A 26,404-nucleotide genomic window follows, 5' to 3' on the forward strand; every position below is an offset into this window, starting at 1 on the left:
GTCTGGGCAAACAGACTGTGATTATTGTTTTTGTCAATATCATAAATTGTACTTTAGCAAGTGAGTAAAGCAGCAGATTTAGAAGCTGTGAAATTCCTCCTTTTTTTCCTAATTTTCATTTTGTGTGATCATTTGAAATTTCCATGTGACAGAATTATTCATGTGCAAATTTTACTGGAGAAAAAAAGACTGTCACAAACATCACAGCCAAATATTTATTGGAACATTATGACAATAGTTTTAATTTATTTATTCCAGAATGAAAAATTACACGGTATTATGTTGTTGTGAGATGCTAGGAAAATTGCAGGTTACTCGGCATTTTTGAGTGTATTAGCATGTGAATAGGATTACACCAACACAATAGTTACACTGGTTGCCACTTCTGCAGCTGGTTAAATCAGTGAGAGCGCAGAGTTACCACAGAAAAATGTCTAGAACAGCTAAGAGTTGGAAGCAGGGCTTGAACTCTGGTCTCCCGAATCCTTTCAGAGAGCTACCTGCCAGTGAAAACTAAAGAGTACCAAGCCACTGAAAATGATTTTAGGTCTTATCTCCTGTATGCATTTCCGGAGGTTTTGGGAAGTGGACGTTCTCTCACCTCATTTCGAAAGTGCTAAATCTGAGCAAAGCATCACAGGTTTTATCTTTTAAAGGGTCAGATTTGGCAGTTATTAAATGATGATTTGGTGGATTTCCTTAAACCCTCCTGTATTTCTTCTGTATCCTAACCTTATTTGTCCCTAGCTTGCCCATCAGTGCATGAGGGAGGTACGCCGAGCTGCTCTCCAGGCCCAGAAAAACTGTAAGGAAACTCTACCACGGGCACGTCGTCTTACCAAGGAGATGCTTCTCTACTGGAAAAAGTATGAAAAGGTCGAAAAAGAACATCGCAAGCGAGCTGAGAAAGAGGCTCTGGAGCAACGCAAGCTGGATGAGGAGATGAGAGAGGTACAGCAAAAATACAAATTATAGATAATTCACCTATTGAGAAGACAAAGGGTTGCTCAAATCATTTCTAAATTTAGCTTAAGAGTTTCAGATTTTTGCTTTGTTTCAGTGCTTTTCCAGTTACATTTTATGCTATCTGCAAATTCTTTACACAATTCTTCTTTACACAATACAAGCTAGATGTAATAGAAAGCCTTCAAGCTGTGTAAGTTCTTTATAAATGAATGAAAATGGAAGAACTAGTTGTCCAAGCAACACGTGTCTCACTGGCATACATACGTAACAGTTAGCAAGGGCCAGCCTTTTGTGATGGTTTGTTCATTGTTTTGGATTCAGAAGCAAGCTGTGTTTTAATACACACAGATTTTTTTTTTCTGCTGTATACGTAATTTAATTTGTATGTACCTTCTGTGTGAGTGTTCTGGAGGACATTAGAGAAAGTGTTGGGGTGCAAAGAGTGGAAAACACTTCTGTGATCACTGTTGCATTGGCTGTTTAAAGCACAAACTGACTGCTTTGTGCACTCCTTTCGTGATAATAAGGGATGAGTTTAAGAAAAAAAAATGTTTCTTGCCAGAGTTCTCTGACAAGTTGTTGCCTTACATTTCACTGATGAGCTGAAATTGAGCTTCAGAATACCTTTGATTTAGTTCTGTATTTAAATGCCCTTGTTTTACTCTGTTCTCTCATTCTTACCAGCTCATAAGCACAATTTTTTCTTTACTAAGTAAATAGTAGAATGTTTTGAGCATCATGAGAGGGTTTTTTTTAGCTGTTCAGTTTCCTAACCATAATGTAAACAAAGCTTTCAGACTTATTTTTATCAGATGATAGTGCTGTTTGCCATAACTCCAGAGTTAAAAAAAATGCTTGTTGTATATTACATCTCTATATTTTAGTATAGGTGATACAGGTGTTTTTGGTGGTAGTTGATGTTTTTATGAGCAACCAGTAATTTAGCATCCTGATATCATAGGAATGCACATAATACAATCTACATAGATTAGTTGTTAGAATGTATTCTTTAGTTATAATTTAAATATTAAACCTTTGTCTTAAGTTTTTGTTTGTTTGTTTGTTTTAAATACTCTTTTAGGCTAAGAGGCAGCAGCGAAAACTTAACTTCCTGATCACACAGACTGAATTATATGCTCATTTTATGAGTCGTAAACGTGATATTGGGCATGATGGAATACAGGAGGAAATCCTACGCAAACTGGAAGACAGCTCTACTCAAAGGCAGATTGATATTGGTGGAGGAGTAGTGGTCAATATCACCCAGGAAGATTATGGTAAGCAAACTATCTATGATGCTCCCTGTGCCCTCTTCTGAAGTTTACTGTACGCTACACATTATTAGTCAAGCTTACAATTTCCAGCACATAAATTCTTCTGTGTAAGAAGCCCTATTTCTGTCATTTATCGGTATGTCGATTTGGATGGTTACTACTGCAGAGCTCTAACATGCACTTCCTGTTTTCAGATAGTAACTACTACAAAGCTCAAGCGCTGAAGAACGCTGAAGATGCTTTCCAGATTCACCAGGCCAGGGTGTGTATTTTTCGGGTCCGTGCAAAAAATGGAAGGCAAAGTAGTAGGGTCCTAAACCTGTGATTATTCACAGTAACTGATTCAAGTCACTATATATTATCATGGCTGCAAGCTGGATTTCCCCTTTCTGTGACAAACAGCTGGAAAAATAATGATTTGAACTATGAGAACAGGCTTATTTTTCACTGATATATGGCAGACATCCTATGTTTTAATAAGAAATGTAAGATCTTTTGTTACAGAGTTTCTTGATAAGTTTATATGTTCATCATCTTATGCATATTTTTCTCTCATTTAGACCAGATCATTTGATGAAGATGCAAAGGAGAGTCGGGCAGCTGCTCTACGGGCTGCTAACAAGTCTGGTACTGGTTTTGGAGAGAGCTACAGTTTAGCAAACCCATCTATCCGGGCAGGAGAAGACATTCCTCAGCCTACCATTTTCAATGGCAAACTGAAAGGTTATCAACTAAAAGGCATGAACTGGCTGGCCAACCTATATGAACAGGTATCTTGGTACATTTTGCAAATATCTAAAACTTCTAGGATAATTTAAGTCATTAGAGTAATCTTGGTCAAAAATAAATTGCTAGTTTTAAAATTAGACCATGCATGCTACATTTGTAATGTCTTTTTGTAGAAGAGAAAGTATGCAAAACACCTGTTATTATTCTTGACTTACTTGGGAAATAACTTTGAATACATAATTTACCTCAAGATTCTTTATGTGGGTGTTTATGCAACCATTTACCAGTTAGGTCACCCAGAGGAAATTTCAGCTCCTCGGAGTTTCATGCTGTTTCAGATTTTGGTGAGCCTGTAACTGCAGGCAGCCTTACCCACAAGCAGGTTGCAGTGTGATTGCAAAGTGCAGGCAGGTTGAGTGGGGGGAAAAAAATAGGCCTAGAAATGAAAGTGCAGTTTGGGGAACTTACCTCTTGATAGAAAACTTAGGAGCTGGTTAAGCATTTCAGATTTGTTGCAATGGGTCTGCTTCCACTAAGCTTGGTGGCAGCTTGTTCTCCTAGTCCTGTACGTTAAGAAGTGGCAGGGCAAATGTATTCTTTTGGGGCTCTTTTGCAGGGCATCAATGGCATCTTGGCAGATGAAATGGGTCTGGGTAAAACAGTACAAAGCATTGCTCTCCTTGCACATTTGGCTGAGGTAAGTGTGTTATGGCTTCTTCTTGGTCAGCCTATTTGATAGAACATGCATATTTTTTTCTGTGTTTGACTAATTACAGATGATAAAGCTTGAATATCTTAAGATACTTTTTATCCATAGTATTTGTTTTAAAGCTGCATCTCTAAAAGGATATGTGCATGTATCTATACATACATGTATCTTTATATATGCAACTATAAGTATACTTACACTTATGTTAACTATAATATAATGTAAAATACAAGATTATTCAAAGCGGCACCTTTTCATTCACACTTTAATGTGGAAGTCTGATGACAGAGCACGTTACAGATTTTATAGTTGAGTTTTACAGATTACCTGTAGAAGTGAAGCCCAATTTCTGAACTTCATGGCAGTCTGTATGGATAGCATAATGATTCTTCTGTGCCATGGCAGGCAAACAAAGCAAAAGACATAAAGTGGACTTCTTCATGCAGATATATTTTAAAAACGGCAAAAGAAGAAGTTTTGATTGGCATCCAGTCGCTTGCCTTAAACAGAAGACATTGATCAGTTGGAGTGAGAACTGAACTATTTATAGTAGTGAATGAGTGACAGTTATCTACATCTATTTATGTTCTTTCTGACACCAGTTAAATGCCACTGTCAAACAGAATATCAGAAGGGCTTGCAGCACCCAAGGCTGTTGAGCTGACCTGTGTGGAGGAGACAGCTGATAGGCTTGGCTTCCTGCTGCATTGTAGTTTGAGTCTTCGGAAGCTTTTGCTTTTCCCTGCTCTCCTTTATGCACCTTTATGACCATCAGTATGCTAGTGGCTTAATTTTGTTATTCTCATCTAAAGCAAAGATGATGGAGCTAAGATTTCCCATGCCACCTGATGACTTTTCATTCACATAATGGCAAGGGCTGCTATTAATCTGAAAGCACCAACTTCTAGAAACAAGGGGGTGAGACGAAGAGTTGTTCTGGGTACAACTTTGCTGTTGTGAAAGAAGTCTTAGTTAAACATTAGGTCTGCTCTAGCCTGCTGGGCTGCTAGAAGTTTTCATATATAGTGTATTTGAATCATTGCCATTTAGTAGTTGTAATACTGTTTACAGCAGTCTCTAAATTCAATGTGTGTGTGTTTTAATGTATACATTTCAGAGGGAGAACATCTGGGGACCTTTTTTAATAATTTCACCTGCCTCTACTCTCAACAACTGGCATCAGGAATTTGCCAGATTTGTTCCTAAATTTAAGGTAATGAATGTGTACAGGAAAGTTATTTCTGTTGTCTCAAAAGCAGATTGTTTTGTTCTCTTGAGTTCTTTGCCACATCTTAGTGAACTAATTAGTTTGAAATTAGAAGTTTGTAGTTTCTAGTTCTGATTTTGCAATTTCTTTAATGATCCTGTTTTTCTAGAGAATTCAGTTTTGCGGGGCTTAGAAATGTTATTCCTATGTCACACGAGGTCATTCTAGAACAGCTTAAAGACACCTTCCTAGTGAGGAATTGAAGTTGGGCAGGTGTGACATTCAGCTGTAATATAAGGCCTGGAAACAGACATAAGAATAGTATTTCAGCCTTACATGCCTCAGGTTTAGAGCAGCATTTTTAGTTTTTCATAGTAGTTTGACTTAATCGGAGGATAAAGATTTTATGTAAACGAAAACAGAATCCTAAACAGATGAGAGAAAATATAGTTGTTATTAAGGGAATATAGAAGAACCATAAGCATGCAATTAATAATCAAGAAAAACTGATGCACAAAGAGAAATAGAAATACTTAAATTAGTGTAGACTTACCTTAATTAATTATCTTAACATCAACAACAGCAAAAACTACCTCTGCATAGCCAAAAGCAATAGAGAATTGTGTCGAAACCCTAGAAGAGAAAACATTATTAGAACAGTCGTCCATTCTGCCTATTTACTCTCTATAACTTTGCCTAACCAGTTTATGGCATGGAATAGGTAAGCGTTTTTTATACTTTCTCCTTCTCATAAGTGAAATATGGAAGACATTTCCAAATACACAGTCAGGACACTTTTGAAAAGATGATTTTTCACTTTTTGATTTTAAAAAATAATTGTCTTTGTTTCTCTCATTATGTAGCTGTTTGGGGGAGGGGGCTATTTCCATTATGTCTAGTTACTTTCTAGAACAAAATATTTTGTAAAAATTAATAATGATACTATTACCTGTAAGCATGTAAAACTAACCATGTGTTTTATCATATTTTTTAAACCGTTTTTGTTCCTTCTTCCATTCATACAGAGTTACGTGTATATTTACAGTAAATCACAGTGAATTAATTTATTCCAGTGCATGAAAAAATATGTAAAATGAAGGACAAATTACACTTTGATTAATTTGGTATTTCTTCACTAGTATCCTTCTTTTAGAATGGTTGAAAGAACGTCCAGCCAAAGGCACTTGTGTGCGAGCTTTATAGAGGTCAAGGTTTGCAGGATGGAAGCATTTAAGACCTTTCCTCGCTTCAGAAACCAGCATTCAGTATTTTTAATCCCGCTTCAGTGTAGTTCTTTCATTAGACGAGAGATGGCGATAGAATATTATTAACTAGAAACTCTCACCTGTTTTAGTTCAGTTCAAAGATCAGATCCATGTTCTGAGTAAAAGGACCCATAAAATTCAGAGCTATAAATTGATCAAGAAACTTATTTGGCAGTAGTGCTTTTATTTTTGTACTCTTATAAAATATGTCACGAGTAGATGCTTTATCTCAGAGTTTAAGAACAGTTTCGGTGTATAAAACCAACAGAATTGGTATGGTCAGCGACAAAAAGTTAAATAACAGGAGAACAGGTTCTGGGCAAACTTCCTTCTGCAGTAAACTAAGTATCAGTTGTAATTTTGAAAGTATAACTGGAAAGAGATGCTTCTGGACATTGAGATTCTAGTACAGAATGATCTACTCTACACTTGGCATAAGTTGCTTGACACTTTTGTATGGAACATTCTCAGTATTTTTAAGTCCTTTCTGATTTTTCTGTATGTTAAAAAAAATCATTTTCCCTTTTGCTTGCTTTGGTGAAAGCAGTCTTGTTCATTTTGTAGAATAAATTCTGCTAGAGGTATGTCTCTATTTGAACGTAATATCTTTGTACTTTTGGGCTGTTTCAGGTGCTACCTTACTGGGGAAATCCCCATGATAGAAAGGTGATCAGAAAATTTTGGAGTCAGGTAATATTGATATTCACATACGCTTTGTCTACCTTTATGATTTGTGCAAAGTAGAGCAGAAATTGTAGATACATCCTACCCAGCTAAAGAACGTGTGTATGTAGAGTTCTGTTTCCTCGTCAGTGTAGTAGTTGGACTAGATGATCTCTAGAGGTCCCTTCCAACCCTAAGCATTCTATGATTCTATGATTCTATGATTAATGTAACAAAGTGGAAAAACTCTCCTGTACAGGGCAATTTAGGAGAGTACAGAGTTCAGCTGAACAAAAGACAGCATTGCAGATAGATAAAGCAGGCGATCTCCATGTCCAGAACTGTGTATTCTGTTTGTATAACCTAATAACCTAACTTGGGAATCCCTGTGTGTCTGTCAGCATGTTCCCAATTTATATGGGTAAAAAGTATTTATAGGGCTCGATGCCTGGTTCTGGTCTGGCATGTTAAGAAGCATTTGAAATCGTTCAAGGGCAGGTGGGCTGAAGTTCACATTCACCAGCTGAAGTGTCTTTTGTGATTAGTTAAAAAGCAAGATGGAGAACAGAATGCAGTAGGAATGAGAAAAGATTATGAAAGAGTCTGAAATCACAGTATATGCTAGTGAATTCTTCACAATCCGTTTACCTCATGTGGATGTTTGTCTCTTATTTTGTGATTATAGAAGACGTTGTATACTCAGGATGCTCCTTTCCATGTGGTAATTACCAGTTATCAGCTAGTCGTGCAGGATGTGAAATATTTCCAGCGAGTGAAGTGGCAATATATGGTGCTGGATGAAGCACAAGCACTCAAAAGTAGCTCCAGGTAATAAATGAACTAGAAACAAAATCTTCCCTCATCCATCAGCCTTTCAAAGATACACTAAGAAAATGTCAAAACTGCACAAGTAGATAGAAGTTAAAATTAACATTCACAAGAGCCTTTAAATGTCAAACTTAGTTAAGTCCCTATATGAATCCAACTCTGTGAAATTAGAATGATGCAGTTTTTAGGCTTTGCTGCCCCAAATAAGTGAAGTGTAATTAAAAAGTGTGACAGAAACATGTGTAACATAGAGGACAGTGAAATAAAATGGTGTGAAGTGCCTTTTAGCTTCTTCTTTCATAATCAGTCATGTAGTTCTCCTAGGGAACAATCTGTAGCCTTTAACAGATGTGTATTACTTTTGTTGCCTCCATTAAATTAATTATATTGATTCATTCTTCAGTGGCATCTACAGATACCGGTAAAGGTCAGAACCTGTAGATGCTGCAGGCTGCAGGAAAGCCCAATCTTTGTCTCAGAACTTTGTTTCAAGAAGTTTTCAATTCAGTTTTTCCAAAGTAACAGATTTTTCCATCTTTACTTTTCTACTTGTTTTGTCATACCCTTTCCCATGATTGCCACTGTACACGTCAAGTCTTCATTTTCATGAGTTTAGAACTGCTTTAGGGGGATACTCATTCAGACCTAATGCCTCCACAGCATTGTTTGGAAACTGCCATGCAGAGCTCAGTGCTCCTTCCACAGCAGCCTATGCACTTAGTAACCTCCAAAACTCACTTGGGAAGGTCACTTCAAATGCTTGCTTTTAAAATTGCTTTTGTTTCATACTCCTTGTACAAATTCAGTTTTAACAATTTTCTTGATTTTATCTAATCAGTGTCCGTTGGAAAATCCTGCTACAGTTCCAGTGTCGAAATAGACTGTTGTTGACTGGGACCCCAATCCAGAACACAATGGCTGAGGTATTCAGAAGCTCTCAAGAGCTACCTTTTCTTTATGACAATAATACATCCCATAAGTTAGCGAGTGAGCTGTTGAGCAATCTGCTTTATTTGAGTGGCTGTGGGATTACATGTGTAGCAGACATTGGCAAATAAACATGGGGTCAACTTTCAGAGGAGAAATTTGGGTATATGCCAGGCATTTGAATAACAGTATGAAGATATCTGTTCGTTAGTTGTACCTGGATTTCAGGATAAGTGTAACTCCAGTGTTTTTTTCTTCAGTTGGTCAAAGTCATTGTCCTGAATTTGTCATTGCTTTCTAATGGTGTCCTAATGAGTTGATATATCTGGCATTTTTCCAGTGTAAAATGGAAAAAAAGAATATTTTTTTAATATATGTTTTGTTTGTTGTGTCTTACAACCTTTTAAGGTGACTTGCATATGAGGAGCTGCAGTAAGATTGAGATTCCTAATAACTTGTCCACAGCACGATGACTTTTGCTAAGTTGCTATTTTTTTCCTCTTTTTAGCTATGGGCCCTGCTGCACTTTATCATGCCGACCTTGTTTGATTCCCATGAAGAGTTCAATGAGTGGTTCTCTAAGGACATAGAGAGCCATGCAGAGAACAAATCTGCCATTGATGAGAGTGAGTGCCATGTATGATTACAATGGATAAAAAAATACTGTCTTTTTAGACTGCCAGTGGATAAACTTCATCTGTTGTTTCATATGAGGAATGTCATGTAAAGCAGAGAATGTATTGGGTTGGAGTATTATGGACTGTGTAGTTTATGTGGAAGCTTTTGGTCCTGACTACAGGACAGCATACTTTAGGAGTGGAAAAACGTAAAGATGTCGCATTGAAAAACATCTATATATACATGTAAAATCATGTCTATATTATAAATGTAAATATACATATATAGCTATTTATAATGCATATATAATATATACACTTTTTTAACAGAAGCACCAAGCCTGTGCTTTAAGTACTTATATGAGCAGAAATGGCTGAGCAGTAAGAGTCTGAACAGACTTTTCATAGGAAAACTCAATACGCTTTTCTTTCCCTTATTCTGCATTTCAGACCAGCTGTCCCGCTTGCACATGATTCTGAAACCATTTATGTTGAGAAGAATCAAGAAAGATGTGGAAAATGAGTTGTCAGATAAGGTGACAAAAATACTTATTTGGAATGAATATTTCATGTAACTTTGTCCCAGCTTAGTGCTGTTGTTTATAAATCCATTCCTTAATCTGCATAGCTGAAGTTTGATTGTAGGCCTTTCACAGACCATCTGTTTTTGGCCCCAGACTCCATTCCAGATGTGAATGTAATTGAAGAGCCTCTAATTAACAAAGTCTTAACCTAGAGAAAACATTTTGTTAAGAGTTATTTAAAAAAAAGAAGAGCAGGTTGATAGAAATATGAGTAAATGAAGTGAAGGACAAGTGATTGGGTTATATAAGTCTCCAGTGGATGTTGAGAAAGGTTTGGCATGGATTTAGTATAGGTTTTGCCTTAAATCCTTAAATATGTTCAAAGATACGTCTGCTATATCATTACATAAGCTTTCTAAAACACATTGGTTAAGATCACCCTCTCCAAATTAGAAGATACGAATTCAGTTGCCTGTGTATATTCTTTGAGAAAACTGTACGTGCTTTCCTGAAGATACATTTGTCTCTGGCTTATGTGTACTCATATGTTCTTGCAACCTTTCAAAGAAAAAAAAAGTTAACGTTTCATTACTGTTTTCCAGATTGAAATCCTTATGTACTGCCAGCAGACAAGTCGACAGAAGCTGCTGTACCAAGCTCTGAAGAACAAAATCTCTATTGATGACCTGTTGCAGTCCTCAATGGGCACTACTCAGCAAGCACAGACTACCACTAGTAGTCTTATGAATCTAGTCATGCAGTTCAGGAAGGTAAGAATATTTTGTCTTTGTTTCTCTTCTTTCCTTCCTATGTATAATCAATCATTAGTTCAGAACTAAAATGTGACTTCTGGAAAACACGATCTGAAAAAATGTTTCTGGCATTGGTAAGCAAATTTCTACGCAGTTCATCTGTGTTTTGATGGAGTATATGCAATGTTTGCTTAGAAGAGCTTTTGCCAAATCATGCTTCTGCTAAATGGGTTAGCTACAAATTGATTGCTAGGGAGAGCATTCACCTGTGAGTAAGAGCGCAGTAGGGATGATGTATATAGGAAAAGGTAATGATGCAGTATTCAAACTTGAATGGATATGCTAAAATAGCTATGTAGTACTAATCAATACTGGAATTCGAGTGATCAGTAGTCTCAGTTACTTTGGGATATAAATACGGCATTGGGCTAGATTTGTTCCTCCCCAGTGGTTTACATGCTGCCTTTCTTACAGGTGTGTAATCACCCAGAGCTGTTTGAACGACAAGAAACCTGGTCTCCATTTCACATCTCCCTAAAGCCATATCAGATTTCAAAGTTCATCTACCGTCATGGACTGATCAGGGTCTTTAACCACTCACGAGACAGGCAAGCCAACTCAACTTCCTCTCCAGCTTAGCATTTTTAGTATTACTTAGACTTATTTTAGCTTTGTAAGTGTTAATTAACCTCCTTACTTGATGTTCTTAAATAGCGTGGGTCAAGCAATGCATTCCTAGTTTCTTTTCGTTTATTCAGCTGGTAAGTGTCTGATATCTGATGCTCTTTCTTAGTGGAATCCTGGTAATCAAATATCCCTTTGGTTGAAAGGGAAAGTCAGGAAAAGGAGAAGGAATTTAAATTTGTTGCTGGTAATGTGTAATAGAATTAAGCTTCAGTAGAATTCTTTAAAAAAAAATGGTTTCCCTTCAGTGGCTTTTCATGTTTAAGGAAGCTATCAGTATGTCTTCGTTGTGATATGAATAGTGTGAGCACCTACTGCTGCCTTGGGAGCTTGTAATGCTTACCTTGGATGAATAAAAGCAGCCTGAGTGCAGTCTGCCGTTTTCCTTGTTTGTGGCAGTTCCTGATTAATCAGTTTTGCCCTCGGTTATGAGAAATTCTATTGCGGGCCATAAGAAAATCATTTTTGAAGATAAAACTAACTGGTTTACAACATAAAATGCAGTTCTAGAACAGTGGTGTGTTTCAGTTTAAAATGAATAATGGTACAGTGCATCTGGATAGATGTTTTTTGTCGACTACTATGCAGTTCCAGATACTTTGCAGTTCCAGATATCTGGGGAGTTGAGTTGCTGATCATTGGGAACTGGACTGTTGTCCTGCTTTGGGGGCATCACAATGTTTTTTCTGTCTATGTGTTTGAACATTGTCTTCATTAGCATTTTCTTAGAGGTTTTGTTTGTTTTGCTTTCAGGTGGTTACAGGTTTTACTTTCCCCATTTGCACCAGACCACATCCAGCAGTCTCTCTTCCATAGAAAGGGTAGGTTTAGAGTTTGGAGAAATCACTTGGGTTGCACATTTGTATGTGATACTATCCTTTGTTGATGGGAAGTCATCACATATATTTTGTCTTTCCAGTATGGGAAGGATGGTAGAAGAATATTCTGTAGGAGACCTGTTTATTCACTGATTAATCTATTCCTCCTGCCATGTTTTAACCTGCTTTAAAGAAATAATGATGCTTTTATATTCTTACTTTTTTTTTCACAGATTCAGTGTATGGAAATCCTCGATTAATTTAGTTCAGTCTGTACTGCATGCTAAACTCCTGATGTCTCTTTCAAGTAAAAAGGAGGAGAATTAAAATGACCATGGATATAATTAATGAGAAAAATCTATTTATACTTACAAATAAAATTTAACATTATAGATAGAATTTGCTCACTAAAAGAGCAACTCAGATTGCTCAGGTGCTGGAGTAGGGAAAATTTTGGGAAAAAAGGCACAAGGCTATAATGGCTGCATTGTTATGCTGAAACCTGTTAGCCTGGGCAGGTTCACCTACACAAAATTCTCATTGAGTAAGAATAACCAACATGCAGCAGCAGGAGTCTGCACTTGTCTGTAATGCTCTCGCTGATTACTGTGGTCTGCATTTGTTTCGATATTCATTAACTGGCTTTTTGGAGGGGAACTCTCTTTGACATACCCTAAAGGGAAAATATTTGGGGGAATCATTAATTTGGGGTGTTTAGTTTTTCTGTGCAGCTGTTAAATAAAGAGGCATGAGTGATATTCAGGATACCTAGTGCTCTCTTGATTAACAGTCCAAGCTACCTTTCCTGCTCCCCTCCTTCCATAATCCTTGCCATTTTTATTATGTCTTTCCCCCTTTTACAGTATTCTTACTGCCCTCCCAATCCCAGTGTCTCCTGGCTGGGTGAGAGTGCCCATTTTTGGCAGGCTCCTTTCATGTATGTGTGCCCTGCCAGGATGTCTGGGAGATGCATGTTCTGATTACCAAACAGGCACACTGCCCATTGATTCCTGGCAGGTCAAATAAACTATATGCTTTTGTTTTTCTGGCCTAGAACACGTCTGTCTTTCTTTGTCAATGTCCTTCTCTTGCCCAGATTGGAAATTGAACAGCCTGGTAATTCATTTGAAGCTTAGAGTCAGGGAACAGCAATTAAGATGAATTTTTCAGTATTTCTAAAAAGTCATGGTTAAATTAGGACCTCCATTTTCTTCCCTTAGATTTATGTTAGAGGATCTCTGCCTCTTGAATAGAATTTACCAGAGTTTGTGAAGTATGCTCAGTTTTTTCAGTGTTTTTCAGGTTTTCTCATGTTTTCAGGTATGAGTGTCTGAAATGTCTGCCTTAACTTTAGTATTTCTGTGACATAGGTAACAATGAAGAAAGCTGTTTTTCTTTCCTCCGGTTTATTGACATGTCTCCAGCAGAAATGGCAAACCTTATGCATCAGGGACATTTAGCCAGGTGAGGACCTTCCCCCACCTCTGCTACCCACCTTTTAGTGATTAAAGTAAAAGTACTAGCGATAGTAGATTAGAAGCATCTCCGTAAATATTTTTTCTGCCTCTCTTAGTATTTATTACTTATCTGTCGTTATTTAATGTCATAATAACATCTAGAGTGTTCTTCCAGGTATAGGTCTCTGTTATAGTTTTTATGCCTCTGTCAAGAAAAAAACTGCATTACAAAGATTTTACATCATTAAAAATGCCTAAGACAATCAAAAGGTGAGAGAAGAGTTTACTCTGGAGCGCATTGTAGGTTTTTGGCATCATCACACACAAAATTCATCTCTAAGCCATATTGTTGCATTTCCACATATTCCATTTACAATGTGAAATGGAGTTCTAAAACATGGGCTTGGGATGGTGAATGATTTAATGCTGTAAAGTGCCTTATCTTGGAAAAGGAAGTGATCTATTTAAGTAAAATACTCTCTGATGTTAGATAGTAACTGTAAGTAATTTAATCTTAAAAGCAAACCTTATTAATAAGTAAGCGTGCTCTTAGGGCTTTTTAAGTGTCAAATTCTTTCATGGTTACAGTTATTTTTGTTGCAGGACTGTTTCTCTGTGTTTCACTAACGTAATACAATTTTCTCTTGATCTATATGAACGATACTTGAGATATATTCTGCATTCATCCTGCAAGTTATAGTGAATAATTTATGTACGGAGCAATTTGCGGAGAAATTGGAGTGCAGGGATAGGTAGTAGCGGCTGATTCAGGCTTGACCTTGAAGTGCTTCACCCCCTTGAAGTGAATCCTGCACTTCTGAAGTGTTTTGAAGTGTATTCTGATTTCATCATTAAGAATTAAGCCGCTTTAGGAAAAAAAAAAAAAAGTAGGAGCCAATATAATTGGAAAATGTCTGAAAAAATCACTTCCCTCAGGTCAGGGCACTGTAAGCTAGAAATTCTGAAAAAAAACAAATGTCAAGTGGAACTGTGCTACTAAATATATTAAAGCCTTCCTGTTTCACAAAGGAGTTGACAGATGTGTCTATTTTTTTTCTTGTTTGTTTGTTTGTTTGTTCTTCAGGTGGTTAGCTCTTTTCCTGTCTTTGAAAGCATCCTACAGGCTCCATCACTTGCGCTCCTGGGTGGACACAGAAGGGGAGAACCAACAGGGGTCACGTTATCTGAGAAACAAAGATTTCTTGCTTGATGTAAATTTACCACTCTCTTTTCCCAACTTGCACAGCTGCACTTTGCTGCAGGTAAGCAGCATTTTTGTGATGTGCAGGCATTAGCAAATCCTCATGAGAGAGAAAAAAGCAGAACACACAAACTTGGAAACAGGCTGACTTCATCAGTGTGCTCTCTTGTCTGCTGTATTAGAAACACAAAGTTCAGATTACTAAGCAGAAAAATAGGCCTACTATGTAATGGTTCGTTGTAAAACTTGCTGTACAATAAATAGATTAGTTGGATTAGAAATCTCAATACTGGTGCAACAGAACTAGACTTACGATTTGTCATGGATGGATTCTTAAGCATATGAGCTTAAGATATGTAATAAAAATAGGAGAACTGTGGGTTCTGTTGTTTTCTGATTGATTGAAGCCACTTCATTTTTAACTTAAGTATTGATGCAGCAACTGGGATAAGCACACTTCAGTCTCGTAGTGTTTCAGAGTTGGTAGATGAGCATTGTCAGTGGTGTCTTTCTACTCTGAAATTTGCTTTTGTTGCTGGCAGATAGATTCCAGATACGTTCATCTGTGTAGTACAAGGTTATTTTCCATAAACTTTTCCATGTGTATAGGTGGTGATGTTTTGTCTTTTCATGACTAAATTGCTGTTAATCTCATGTGCTGAACCATAGCTTCTTCAGTTTGTTTCACTGGAAAGTAAGTTCACAAAATGGCAAGCATACAGAGAATACAGCTGAAAATGTTCTTTAAGTGGCAGTTGTCATATATGCAGTGAAAAAATCTTTTTGAAGCAGTGAGATCTTGCTTGGGTAAGCCAAATTTCTTTAAAGATCATTGCTTCTGCCATGAGTGTAGAAAGGGAAAGGAGATAGCCAGAATTCAACTCAATAGCATGTAGAAGAAGTTGAAATTGAAGATGCGTAAGCAGTAGGAAACCAACCTTGGGCTTGGTGTCATGTTTTGCAGCGTCAACAGTAAAGCCAGCAAAGGAGTCCTAGTTATGAAACAAAGAGCAAGCCAACTGAGTGTGCTAACTCTGTTGGGCTGCTTAACTCTGGCTGTGCTGCTGTTTTAAGTACTGCCTGCCTCCATATCTCACTTGGTAAAATGCTACTGTGCATTGATGTGCCCACAGTAATTTTTCTGAATTTATATTTGGCCTTTTGTGTACTGACTGTGTAATTCTTATCCTTGAAACTATACTGTAGCTGTAAACTATACTGGTCCTTTTTATGGTCTAAGGGAACTTTTGTGTTCTTATAAATGTTGCAGCCTAGCAGTAAAGAAATAGAAGGCGGTGTAATCATGAGCACAGTTGTATGTGCTTAGAGGAAGGTAGAAATCATGTTTGCATATGTAGAAAGGAAATCTGCATATGCAAATCTTCTACATGCCGATCTGTATACAGATACATGCAATCTATATGCAAATCTACATATGCAAGTCTTTATACAGACTGGATTAGCTTGTATAAATAATGAAATGAAAAATGATATCTTTTCTTGAAGAACAAAAGATCAATTTGCATTATATATGCTACATGTGAAATGTGGCATACGCATGCCCAACTTTTAATAATTATAGCAGAATGAAAAGCTTATGGAAGGACTATAATCCCACCTGTGCTACAATCCGGAAAGACCTGAATATATATTTGGTTTCTCCAAACTATCTCTGCTTCTCAGGAAGCCAGTACTTGTGTCTCTGGCGGCCCTAGTGCTGTGAGTGTTTTAACTTGTGTAACTAGTGGCTCCTACATTAGAAAAGAGCCTCCTGAGGAGCAAAGTTCAACAGTGTATGCAGTACAGCATGCTTGTGATAACCCTAGTAAATCTGAAGGAGTCTTTCAGAACTTTTATTCAAATCTCCATGACAGACAAAGTTACTACTTGAAGTCACTTTAAAATACGATATGTTTGCAGGATTTGTCTACATTTAGGACATCTCATCTAAAAACAAACCAAAAAAAAGCAAAGTGAAGAGAATAGTTGAAACTGAGCTGCCCTTGTCTTTTAACAGCACCTATTATTCTGAGTTAAAACAGGGGCACTTTCTTTGAGAAATTTCTCATATGAAATTTCCTGAGTCTTCATCTACAGTTTTGTAAGATAGTAACATATAGGAGTGGGGAGGGGAAAAAAACAGAGGAAAAAGGAAATGGTATAAATTTGGAAAGGCTTTTCTTAACTCTTCAGACCAGTGTTTCCGATGTGACACAAACTATAAAAATAAGTCTGTAAACAAACAAAAAAATCCATTCTTTTAATGTATCTTCCTGAAATTAAGGTAATATCTCTCTGAAGATATCATGAATTTCTTCATATCATCACAGAAAATTCTTGCCGAGTGAATTCCATTCATCTCCTGTGTTCCGCATCTCCACAGCATTAGTGTTTATTTGTATGCATATAAAAACTGGTCTGCTGAGATCAGTTTTCTCCTGTTCTCTCCTTCACTTTCCGTGTTTTCTATCTACAAGAAGTTAGAAGTGTTAATGAACTTGGGACTGCTGGTGCCCCTTAGCTGTATTTCTTTGCAGCCCTATTTGCAATATGGCCGTCACTTTCAGCACTATTTGGATTGCATCTTTGCAATGGATGTGTACATGATTGCTTTTTAATATCCTCTTGTGTTTCTGTACTAAAGTTGTTGTACTGAAGTACATGATCCATTTTAGAGCTGTGTCTGTTTTCTGCTCTATAATCTCACTCAGTCTTTTCCATGTGGATGACTGATGGGAAGCCAGTCTCTGCTGTCCCTCTTACATCTGTTCTCTGCACTGTTCATGGATTGTTAATGGTTGTATATGTTGTGGATTTCAGAGGGGTACTTCTCATGCGACTTGCTCATGATTTGTGCACAGAAAGCATGGAGCTGAGAACTAGACTAATGCCCATGTACAAGAATGCCTTCTAATACTGTGTATATACAAAATAATGTTTCTTTTTTTCTTATTTTGGATGCCTTCTAAGAAGCTTTCCCTACGTTTTTTCCTGTATACTTCTAATTGGGCTGAAGCCATCTTTGATGATTCTTTGATATTGGCTTCCAAAAGAGAGATAAATAGTAGAGCTGCATTCCTTTGATAGATTTGAAACTACCGTTTGTTAGTGAATTGTTTCTGAATAATAGCCTATAAGAAAGTGGAATTCCTCTCTTATCTATCTCCTGTGGCCTCACTTTCCAGGAAATAAAGTTAACAAACCTCTTTAACAACCAGGCTACAATCAGTATGCCAACCCTTGCCGTCAACAGACTTAACTGGAAACCTCATGTCACTGCACGCAACACTGATTGTTCACCATAAGATCAACTATATCCTCAAGTTATGAGCCTGGGGGGGGGGCCTTTTAAGATAAAGGAGTTGCTTTGAGTCAGTCTTGCCGCTTGCTCCACTTACAGCTCACTTCCACTTTGGCACTCACTTTCCCATCTTTCCTCCCAGCCGCTGAATCCCAGGCCCTCTGATGCAGGCTTTTATGTTCTCAGATTCCCTCCATGAGAAAATGCAGAGTATCTTTTAGGCTTGTGTCTGTTGAAGTGCTCTCTGGTTATACATGTGGCTAAATGTGCTTGAGGAGGAGTGTGAACTAGCACGGAAATAGCTAGCACAAATATTCCAAAATTCACTTTTTTATTCCCATGCAGAATAGATAAAGGAGTATCTTGAAAGCTGTGTGAGAGTAGACCTAATAGATGTTCATGTACTCTCTTCATCGTAAAAGCTAAGATCAGAAGGTTTGAAGAAGGAAAAACTTGTTTCCTGTTCCAGCTGAGCATAAAGGCTAAATGTGACTGTTGGCTGTGCTGTTTTCAACCATTTCAAAATTTGACTATTCTGATAATTAGACAAAGATCCTGTACAGTTTCACTGCAGATGATGTATAGAGTTTCCTCTTTCCAAGGGAAATATTTGGTGAATGTTCCTTGTCATTTTTTCACATGAATGGTTGTATGATTTCATAAGATTTACTCTTCATGGGCATATTAACTTCATGATAGCTTTTAACATAATAACTTCTAATTTTGTTTTTAGAACTTTGTGTTCAGTAGCTACTGCAAGGCAGTTACTGGCCATTCAGATCATGTCATACACCGAAGGAGATCAGCTACCTCATGTGTACGGTGCTGCCAGGTGACTGAGCTGCCATCCTTCCTGTGCATAGCCAGTCCACGGGTAAGTCCAAGTTAAGCTGTAAATTATATGTTTTCTATTGTATTTTAAATCTTCTGTTAGAATTGTGTCCAAGGAACAGAATGATCTACTACTTTCTTTTGATTGGGTTAAAATGTCATAAGGATATCCTTTTGCTACTGTATTCTATAGAGCTTTTTGTCATAGGGGAAATGGCTGTGATGTGTATTGATGGGAAAAGGGAAGTGGTAGTAAGATGCTCCCAACATGAGTAATTTGGAGATATCTAGATTTCACTTTCTCTCATAGTACCAAAAGCTGTAAAATTATAGAACGGATGGCCAAACAGATCGTTCACCTGTAATCTGAAGAGGGTGTAGGTAAGGTATGTAAATAGGATGGGGATGTTTTTTAGCAGGTGTGTTGACAAACCAAGCTGAGGAGGATTGCTTTTTTGAAGAACATTCAAGCCCTGTCATTGTGTCAGCTTGTGCTCCAAAAAGGAAACATCAAATTCCACTATGTGAGGATTATTTGAGCTGGCGTTTTCTAAATTTTCTCACTATTAGGTGGCACTGCTTTGGGTTGTCTATTCACTAGTAACTGAATTCTGAAATTACTTTAGCTGAAATTTGTTGGACTGACAGAAGGCACCTTCACAAGTGTATGGCTGTTGTTTTCATTTTGCTTTACTACATCTTGGTGAAGTTGGGCAAAATGTTCCCATGATTCAAATCTGGGCTTGAATCTGCCATATGTGACCTCGGACTAGATAAGCAGACCTATGGAGAGTTTCCATCTGCAGAACAGCCTTTTGTACAGAGGAGGTTCTGACCCAGGCTTTTGGCAAAAGGTAAACTATTGAATATTGTTTCTCGTAGTTGTCTGGATGTTCAGTTTTGAGGAAGCAGCTAAAAGTAAGATAAACATACCATTTCTGTAGAATGCTGGTAAAATACAGAGGTAAAATCCTGCTAGGCACATCCTTGTCCCTGTTAAGTACAAAAAAGCTGAAGCTGTGCATCACCAAGCAGATAGTGCATAGTCAATTTATTCATCTTGAATATTTTTGGTTTTGCTTTTTTTTTCTTTGCTGTGTAGTCCTTTGTTGTTTTCAGCTTAGTAATTGGAGATGAAGAAATCTAAATGAGAAATTGCAAAGCTACAAACAATAACTAATACGATAGACTTGTCTTGCATTGCTTTATTTTCCAATAAAATATGAAAAAACTTTCATTCTCTTGCAAGGAATAATTGATTTTATATTTATGAAAATTTTCAGAGTCCCAGTTAATCATCTGCTCTTGGGGAAAAATCCTACCTGAAATATAGTGAAAACTTGGCATCAGTGGGACTAAGAATGAGGACGTCTGCTTGCAGTTGCTTTGAAGCACCAAAGCAGGCCAATAAAATCCCCATTCTTTCAAGAGCAGTCATATTAGTAATAGTGATACGAAAATAGGCTAATGGTAGACTTTTATTATCAGGCCACCCAGATATTCTATTCTTTAGTCAGCGTTGATGTTACTTGTGTAGGCCTGTTCTAATGCAACTGTGTCGGCAATGGCATGTTAGCCTCTGGAGAAGGGAGGATGGCAGATAGCGCCTCTATGATGCTCCTTCAACAACGTATGTATAGGAATAGCATATATATAGGAATAGCATATCATCTCCCCATCTCAACATACTGTCTGTTAAGGAGTTAGGAGTTATTCTGAAAGTTAACATGATGCCCCTGCTCCTTCGGATCCCCTTACCCTGGGACTCTCTGTGCCTAGAGTTGCGCTGCTCAGGAGGATATGTCAAATACTTCCTCTGCTTTAGAAAGTCAGAAGGGACTTGAGTGAAGAGGCTTGGGTGGTAGTGAGGGAAAGGAGAAGGGAGGTCATGTCTGATTTTTATTCTAGTAAAGGTGTTTGTTCTGGCTTGGCTGATGTATAAAAATGATTAAGTGGAGACATGTTTTTTTGTTTCTAGGAATAGAAATACTTAATTTTATGCTTGCTGGAAGCTCTTGGCAGGAAGGTATGAGACCTGAAGCAGCAGAAAGAGCACATATGTTTCTAGTGTTTCCAGAAAGTGTAGCCTTCTGTTGTTGTTTGACTTGTGATGATTTTGGGAAGTTAATGGAGCAAATGATGGAATAGGACTGTGATTTTTTTCATGTGGCAGCTCTGGGAAAATGGAGGTGAGAGGCAAGGAGGATTGGTGGTAATGAGGGATTTCAGTACAGTTTTTTTCTTTGTATCCATTTGCTGGCATTTTTTTCTGAAGAAATACAGGCTTCAGTGTCTAAAAAATAAACTTGGAAGATGGATCTTGTATTTTCATTAGAAAGCTGATTAATTCAATTCATTTTAGTTTAGCAGATAGATCCCAGTGTCACAATTGCAATGCAAATTGCCTCTGGACAACATACAATGTTTAAAGGGTTAATTTTGCATGGACCTAAATGCAAGGAAAAAAAAATATTCTAAGTCACAGAATTGAAGGAAAGGGGGTATGTGAATGTATTAACACTCTTTTTTTTTTCTTTCTTTTAAATGTGTTCATGAACTGTGACACTGTTATTCAGTCTATTCGAAAATAATGGATTGAAATACATGAGGGTTAGCACTTAGGTCTCTCATACATTTTGTCACAAGTAAAACGTCACACACACAAAAGAAAAGCGTGACAAAAAACACTCTTTCTTGGGGAAAAAATAAACAGAGGAGAACCAGCTTGAATGGAAAATTTTTGTCTGTTATGTTATTTTTCCCCTGTAAGAGGGTATAAAAGACGTAGAGCTTTACCTTAGAAGTGTGTGTGTATGTGTGCATTTTAAAAACAAACAAACGAGCAAAACCCCCCAAAAGCTTGCAGTAAAGATGGTCATGGTCTCAGATGTTAGTCACTGTTACCCAGGTGCGTTTTCTGTGTGGCAAGATTTGTTCCTGCTAACAGAGAGGTTATTCTGAAGCACACACAGCATTCATCTCAGGACTGTCTTCTAATAGGTCTTCCTTTAGGTAAAGCATTGCTGAAACATTGCTTGTAGAATTTTGCAATGTGATTTTATTTTTCTTATAAAGCTCCCAGTATACAAATCTCCATGTTGTTTTTATTAGATTAGCTACATTTCTGTATTAGTTATTAGTTTGCTCTGCTTTGTGTATAATGGCTATCACTCCTGGATGTCCTGGCAATAAGTGTAACTGATTGTGCATGGCTGTCAGTGTTTGTTCCTGTCTGTCTAGTATGGAAACATGAACAGAAGTCCGAGGGTTAGTAGTGTCCCTTAAAAGAAACAATACGAATGGCTGCAATGGTTTCCATTGGACATCAGTCCTTCAGGCAGCAAGATCTGAACTTTTGAATTGTGAGAAGCCCTATCCGCTTCTGCAGAAGCCTCTTCAGGACTCAGTCCTGTGCTTTAACTGCAGATGGCAGTGCAAGATAGCATGAACCCTAACGTGTAGTAAGTTGGAGTAAGTAGTGCACATGTATAAAAAAATCTTATTTATTCTGGTCCCTTTCACTTTGCAGAATTCCGCATGACACTGCATATAGACCTGTAAGCCGGTTTGGCTTAAAAATAACAAAAACGTAGAATTTTTTCAGCTGCAATACACAGATAATGTTTTCTCTGTCTTTAGTGTTTTAACTGTCCCATTATCAAATTCCCACACCTTTCTAATTCTCCAGAAACTCAGCTGTTACTGTTCACCATCCAAGTCTACAGACTTCTCTTATATTTCTCACTGTGCAGCTCTACACCCTTTTTTAAAATGGGAAAATTTCAGCAAGTTGTTTTCATCTGTGTTCCTATTTTATTTTTTGCTTTATTTTTAGTATTCCTTTAGTTCATGTGTTCATCCTCCAGACTGCTAGGTTTCATGATAATGCTTCTAACATACATGAATATACATGGATAATAATCTTTTAAATTCTACTCCTGAAGTACAGAAAATGTGGCTTGTAAAGAAGTGATATATTTGCTTTTTTATTAGTGAAAAAAGCTACAAACAAAGCATTGCAAATTCCTAACTTTTCTCTGTTTTAAGTATTACTATACTTAAATTTAATACTAAACTATAGTTTTGTTTTTTAATTTAAGTGAGTTTACAACAAATCTCTAGGTCTCTTGATAGTATGTGAAAGTTTCTACTATATTTTGCGAACTGGATTATAAATAGCTTTTGTAAATGCCTCCCCAGAACTCTAGCCCAAAGCAGACCTATATTCAGAAAAGATAGGGAGAAGTTGGCAGTCTGCCTTTAATTGTAAAGAATTTTGTGTTACACAGTGAATTGTATATGTGTGTGCGAGTGAAAGTGCTGTAATTGTTCCATTTGCTTTGGGCTGTATGGTTTAACTCTTGGTGAAGGATCTTAAGATGAGCCCTGGAGAATAGACTGCCCTGATATGTCAGAGCTTTTGTCTGTTTCCCTTTTTGGTTTTCATTATTCCAGTGGGTTGGAGAGAATGGAAGAATTTCAGAGATCGTTGTGCCTACAGATCTGTTTTTAAGCTCCAACCCTGTCCCTCTAGTACAAGAGCAGCGCACATCACATCATGTAGCGCAGCATTCCTTGTCTCTCCTGGTGAGATGCATCTGTGAGGAGAGACTTCCTATGTTCATCTTGCTGCTTTGCTCTTCATTGGCCAGTCATCAAAATCTGTGTGCTCTCTGCAGTTATCTGTAGCACAGGATGGCATCTTGAAGTTGCCTGTTACCTGGTAAGGGAGAGATAAGAGAAAACTATATAGTGTACAAAGGGCAGCCTTGTCAGCTGGAACAGACTCTTTACTCAGGGACTTGACAGACCTCTGGGCATACAGCTGTTTGGCTAACATGTACCTTCTACTGTCTGTCCAGGCTTGGGAAAAAAAAAAAGTGATGGAAATGTTCCAAGATAGCTCATATGGCATAAAATCAGATTTCCTGTGTTTGCAACACTAGCCTGTGTAGCTGGGTTGTAAGTAATTAAGTAGGTAATGGGGCGAGGAATTTGTAGAACGGTTTCAAGAAACAGGAGATGATCCTGTGCTCACTGGCCCTGTTTCTGGGGCCCACTTCTGTCCAGGTCAGCGTGACTGCTCAGAAGTGTGCTCCTGCGGGCTGTGACTATTGCCCTTTCTTTTTTTTTCCTAGCTTATGCGTCTTCCTAATTTTGAATTATACCATGAGTTTTTGCCAAGGACAATTTGTAAATCTCATTTTTGCTTGGTAAAGACTGATTGTGAAAGGCAGAAATTAAAAAAACAAGTCTGGGCAAAATGACGTGCACAGCAAAGATAACATTCTTTACTTTCAGCTTTGCCATCCGTTGCATGGCAGTTGACACAAGGCACTGTTTATCAAAGGAAAGAAGTCCACAACTGATCGTTCATAGGGCTTTTTTGTGCAATGCTGAAGTATTACAGCTTTTCTTATTTTAATTCAGTCTGTGATTGTTTTCCATTTGTATATGTCAGTAATGATTTAGCTTTTAAAATTTGAACTTTGGGGAAAGTTATTGAGTTGAGGATTTGGGGAATGAGGTTTAAAGAGAGTTTATGAACAAGAGTATTGATTGTTATTTAATTTGTAGGTAACTGCTGTGCCGCTGGAATTCTATTGCAATGATCGTAGTGCAGAATATGAGCGCAGGGCACTAAAGGAAGGAGGAAGCCTAGAAGCAAAGCAGTGTGTGCTCCACGGAGCCCCCGAACTAGCCGCTGACTGGGTGAAGCAGTGCTCCCGCTTCTTCCCCGAGTGTCCAGGAGGGCTGCTGGGAATCACACCTCAGAATGGCTGGTCTTTTATCAGGATACCAGGTAAGCTTATAGTTTGTTAGATAAGGACATCTGCTCTTTGGTGGTCACAGTGTTTGGGGAGCAGTCTTTTACTTCATGAGTGAAAATTAACTCTGTCTTAAAATATGCTGTGACTTCGTACTCTTTGCTGTCTAGGGTAAAGCTGTGTATGAAGACTGATCAAGTCTGATAAAAATGTTTACCACCTTGGAGATTGGGCTGGATGATCTCTGGGGGTCCCTTCCAACCTTAAGAATTCTGTAATTCTATGATTCTGTCTGTAGCGGTTAGCTCTCAAAATGACTGTAAGGAGGTGGTCTTACTTACTAAAAGAATACTACTGTTAGGTTGGAGAGGGAGGGATTTCAATAAAATTAACAATCTCCTTTTTCTGAAGAACCTTGGTAGTGACCTAAGAGTTCTTCTGTTGGTCTTCCTAGTGGAAGGGTAAGCACTACTTGTTACAGTCCTTGGAAAGAAGGGCTTGGGGCTCAAGGGAAATTGGCTTGGAAAATAAGGCATAAGGGATTTACTGAATTTCAGCTGGAAAAAAGACTTATTCATATTTCTTGGTAAAGCAGTAAAAGATACCAGTGTAATTGTAAAGAAAACACACTTCGTTTCTTTTCCCTTGGAATTTGACTAAAGTAATCCAAGATCAGTTAGAATTTGGTTACCAATACTGCAATGACTTACGTGGTCTGGATGCACTCTAGTTTTGTCAGAAGATGGTCCCGAGCAGTGAACTGAGTTCTGCATAAAGCACTAGAGATCTGAGAGATAGCCAAGAGGAAAAACAGCTTACACTGCCAGATCCTAAGTTATTCCCAGAGCCTTTTGGGTCAAGGATGTTTGGCGGGGGAAGTGAACACAGTAAAAGGAAAATGGCCTTTTGCTTGCTGTAGTCCGGTTTGAGAAGATACCTCAAGTATTTGGAGTCATTTGAAGAGGAACTGTTTTTGCTGAGCTTGTGCTAGATTAATGTTTAATGATATTTGATGATTCTATACAGTGTTCTTTCTTTAGGAGCACATTGGGTAATTTATCAATTATTTGGAAACAGAAGATGGATTACTACAGGGAGGTACTGAAAATAGAAAGCATAGAGGGAGAAATGAGGAAAATTGGGAATATTTATGGCTGGCATTAGAGTAGAGAGAGGGGTAAAATCTCAACAAAACACTTTTCAGTTTTAGGCTGATGATTGTGTTATCGGCAAAAATTTATAAAGGAGTAAAGATGGCTTGCAAGAAACTTACAGGGATGAGTGAATAGGTGCAGGGAAAGATAAACTGCCAGAGCTCAGTGCAGAAGTTGACTGAAAGTATGGTTGGGATGAGTGCTGTAAAAGCTGGTAGAATTTGGGATGTTTGGAATTGAGAGATACAGAAGTAGATTGATACAGCTGTGTTTTAATTTAGGTGGGAAGCAGTATTCAAGCCTAAACCTATTCTGAGGGGAGAGGGCTGATGGCACAGCAGCACAGCTGTGTTTATACATGCAGAAGCAGGCACAGCGCACTGCAGAAAGCCATGGAAGACGCCGTTTACCAGGCTGCAGTCCAGCAAGTGTAAAATGAAGCTGTAGGTGTGAAGGTGTGTGGTGAAGAGGTGACAGGAGCAAAGGGGAAACGTGTCTCTCTTAACCCAGGTCTATCTCTCCTCAGACTCGGTGCTCCCAGTCCCCTGGCAGCAGGCTCGCTTACGATCACTGTGGGAATCTCTTGAGGCTTTTCCTGTTCTTTGAAAGAAAAATGGTCCTGGATTAAATGGCAGGAAGCGTCTGAGTCCTTTTAGCATCGATAAAAAGCACCGGCCTCACTGGCTGTTTACTGTGAGAGCCGGTTAGCTCCTCACTGACCCCATTGTG

At 38.0% G+C, this 26,404-nt stretch overlaps 1 protein-coding gene across 1 annotated transcript in view; it reads left to right on the forward strand.

Annotated features, from left to right (window-relative positions):
• INO80 (INO80 complex ATPase subunit) overlaps nt 1–26,404 on the forward strand; it is a 52,775-nt gene that overhangs the window by 8,399 nt on the left and 17,972 nt on the right. The window contains exons 8-25 of the mRNA XM_088520499.1: nt 748–951; nt 2,048–2,243; nt 2,435–2,502; nt 2,801–3,010; nt 3,586–3,666; nt 4,796–4,891; nt 6,781–6,840; nt 7,499–7,641; nt 8,480–8,564; nt 9,077–9,194; nt 9,636–9,721; nt 10,312–10,479; nt 10,936–11,069; nt 11,899–11,966; nt 13,334–13,427; nt 14,505–14,682; nt 18,656–18,796; nt 24,331–24,556. Coding sequence (XP_088376625.1) covers nt 748–951; nt 2,048–2,243; nt 2,435–2,502; nt 2,801–3,010; nt 3,586–3,666; nt 4,796–4,891; nt 6,781–6,840; nt 7,499–7,641; nt 8,480–8,564; nt 9,077–9,194; nt 9,636–9,721; nt 10,312–10,479; nt 10,936–11,069; nt 11,899–11,966; nt 13,334–13,427; nt 14,505–14,682; nt 18,656–18,796; nt 24,331–24,556 — 2,356 coding nt within the window. The remainder of the gene's footprint in view (nt 1–747; nt 952–2,047; nt 2,244–2,434; nt 2,503–2,800; nt 3,011–3,585; nt 3,667–4,795; nt 4,892–6,780; nt 6,841–7,498; nt 7,642–8,479; nt 8,565–9,076; nt 9,195–9,635; nt 9,722–10,311; nt 10,480–10,935; nt 11,070–11,898; nt 11,967–13,333; nt 13,428–14,504; nt 14,683–18,655; nt 18,797–24,330; nt 24,557–26,404) is intronic.

This window comes from Tinamus guttatus, unplaced genomic scaffold (genome assembly GCF_059628265.1).
Source record: "Tinamus guttatus ecotype Peru unplaced genomic scaffold, ASM5962826v1 Tinamus_guttatus_pri_ptg000089l, whole genome shotgun sequence".
Taxonomy (NCBI): domain Eukaryota; kingdom Metazoa; phylum Chordata; class Aves; order Tinamiformes; family Tinamidae; genus Tinamus; species Tinamus guttatus.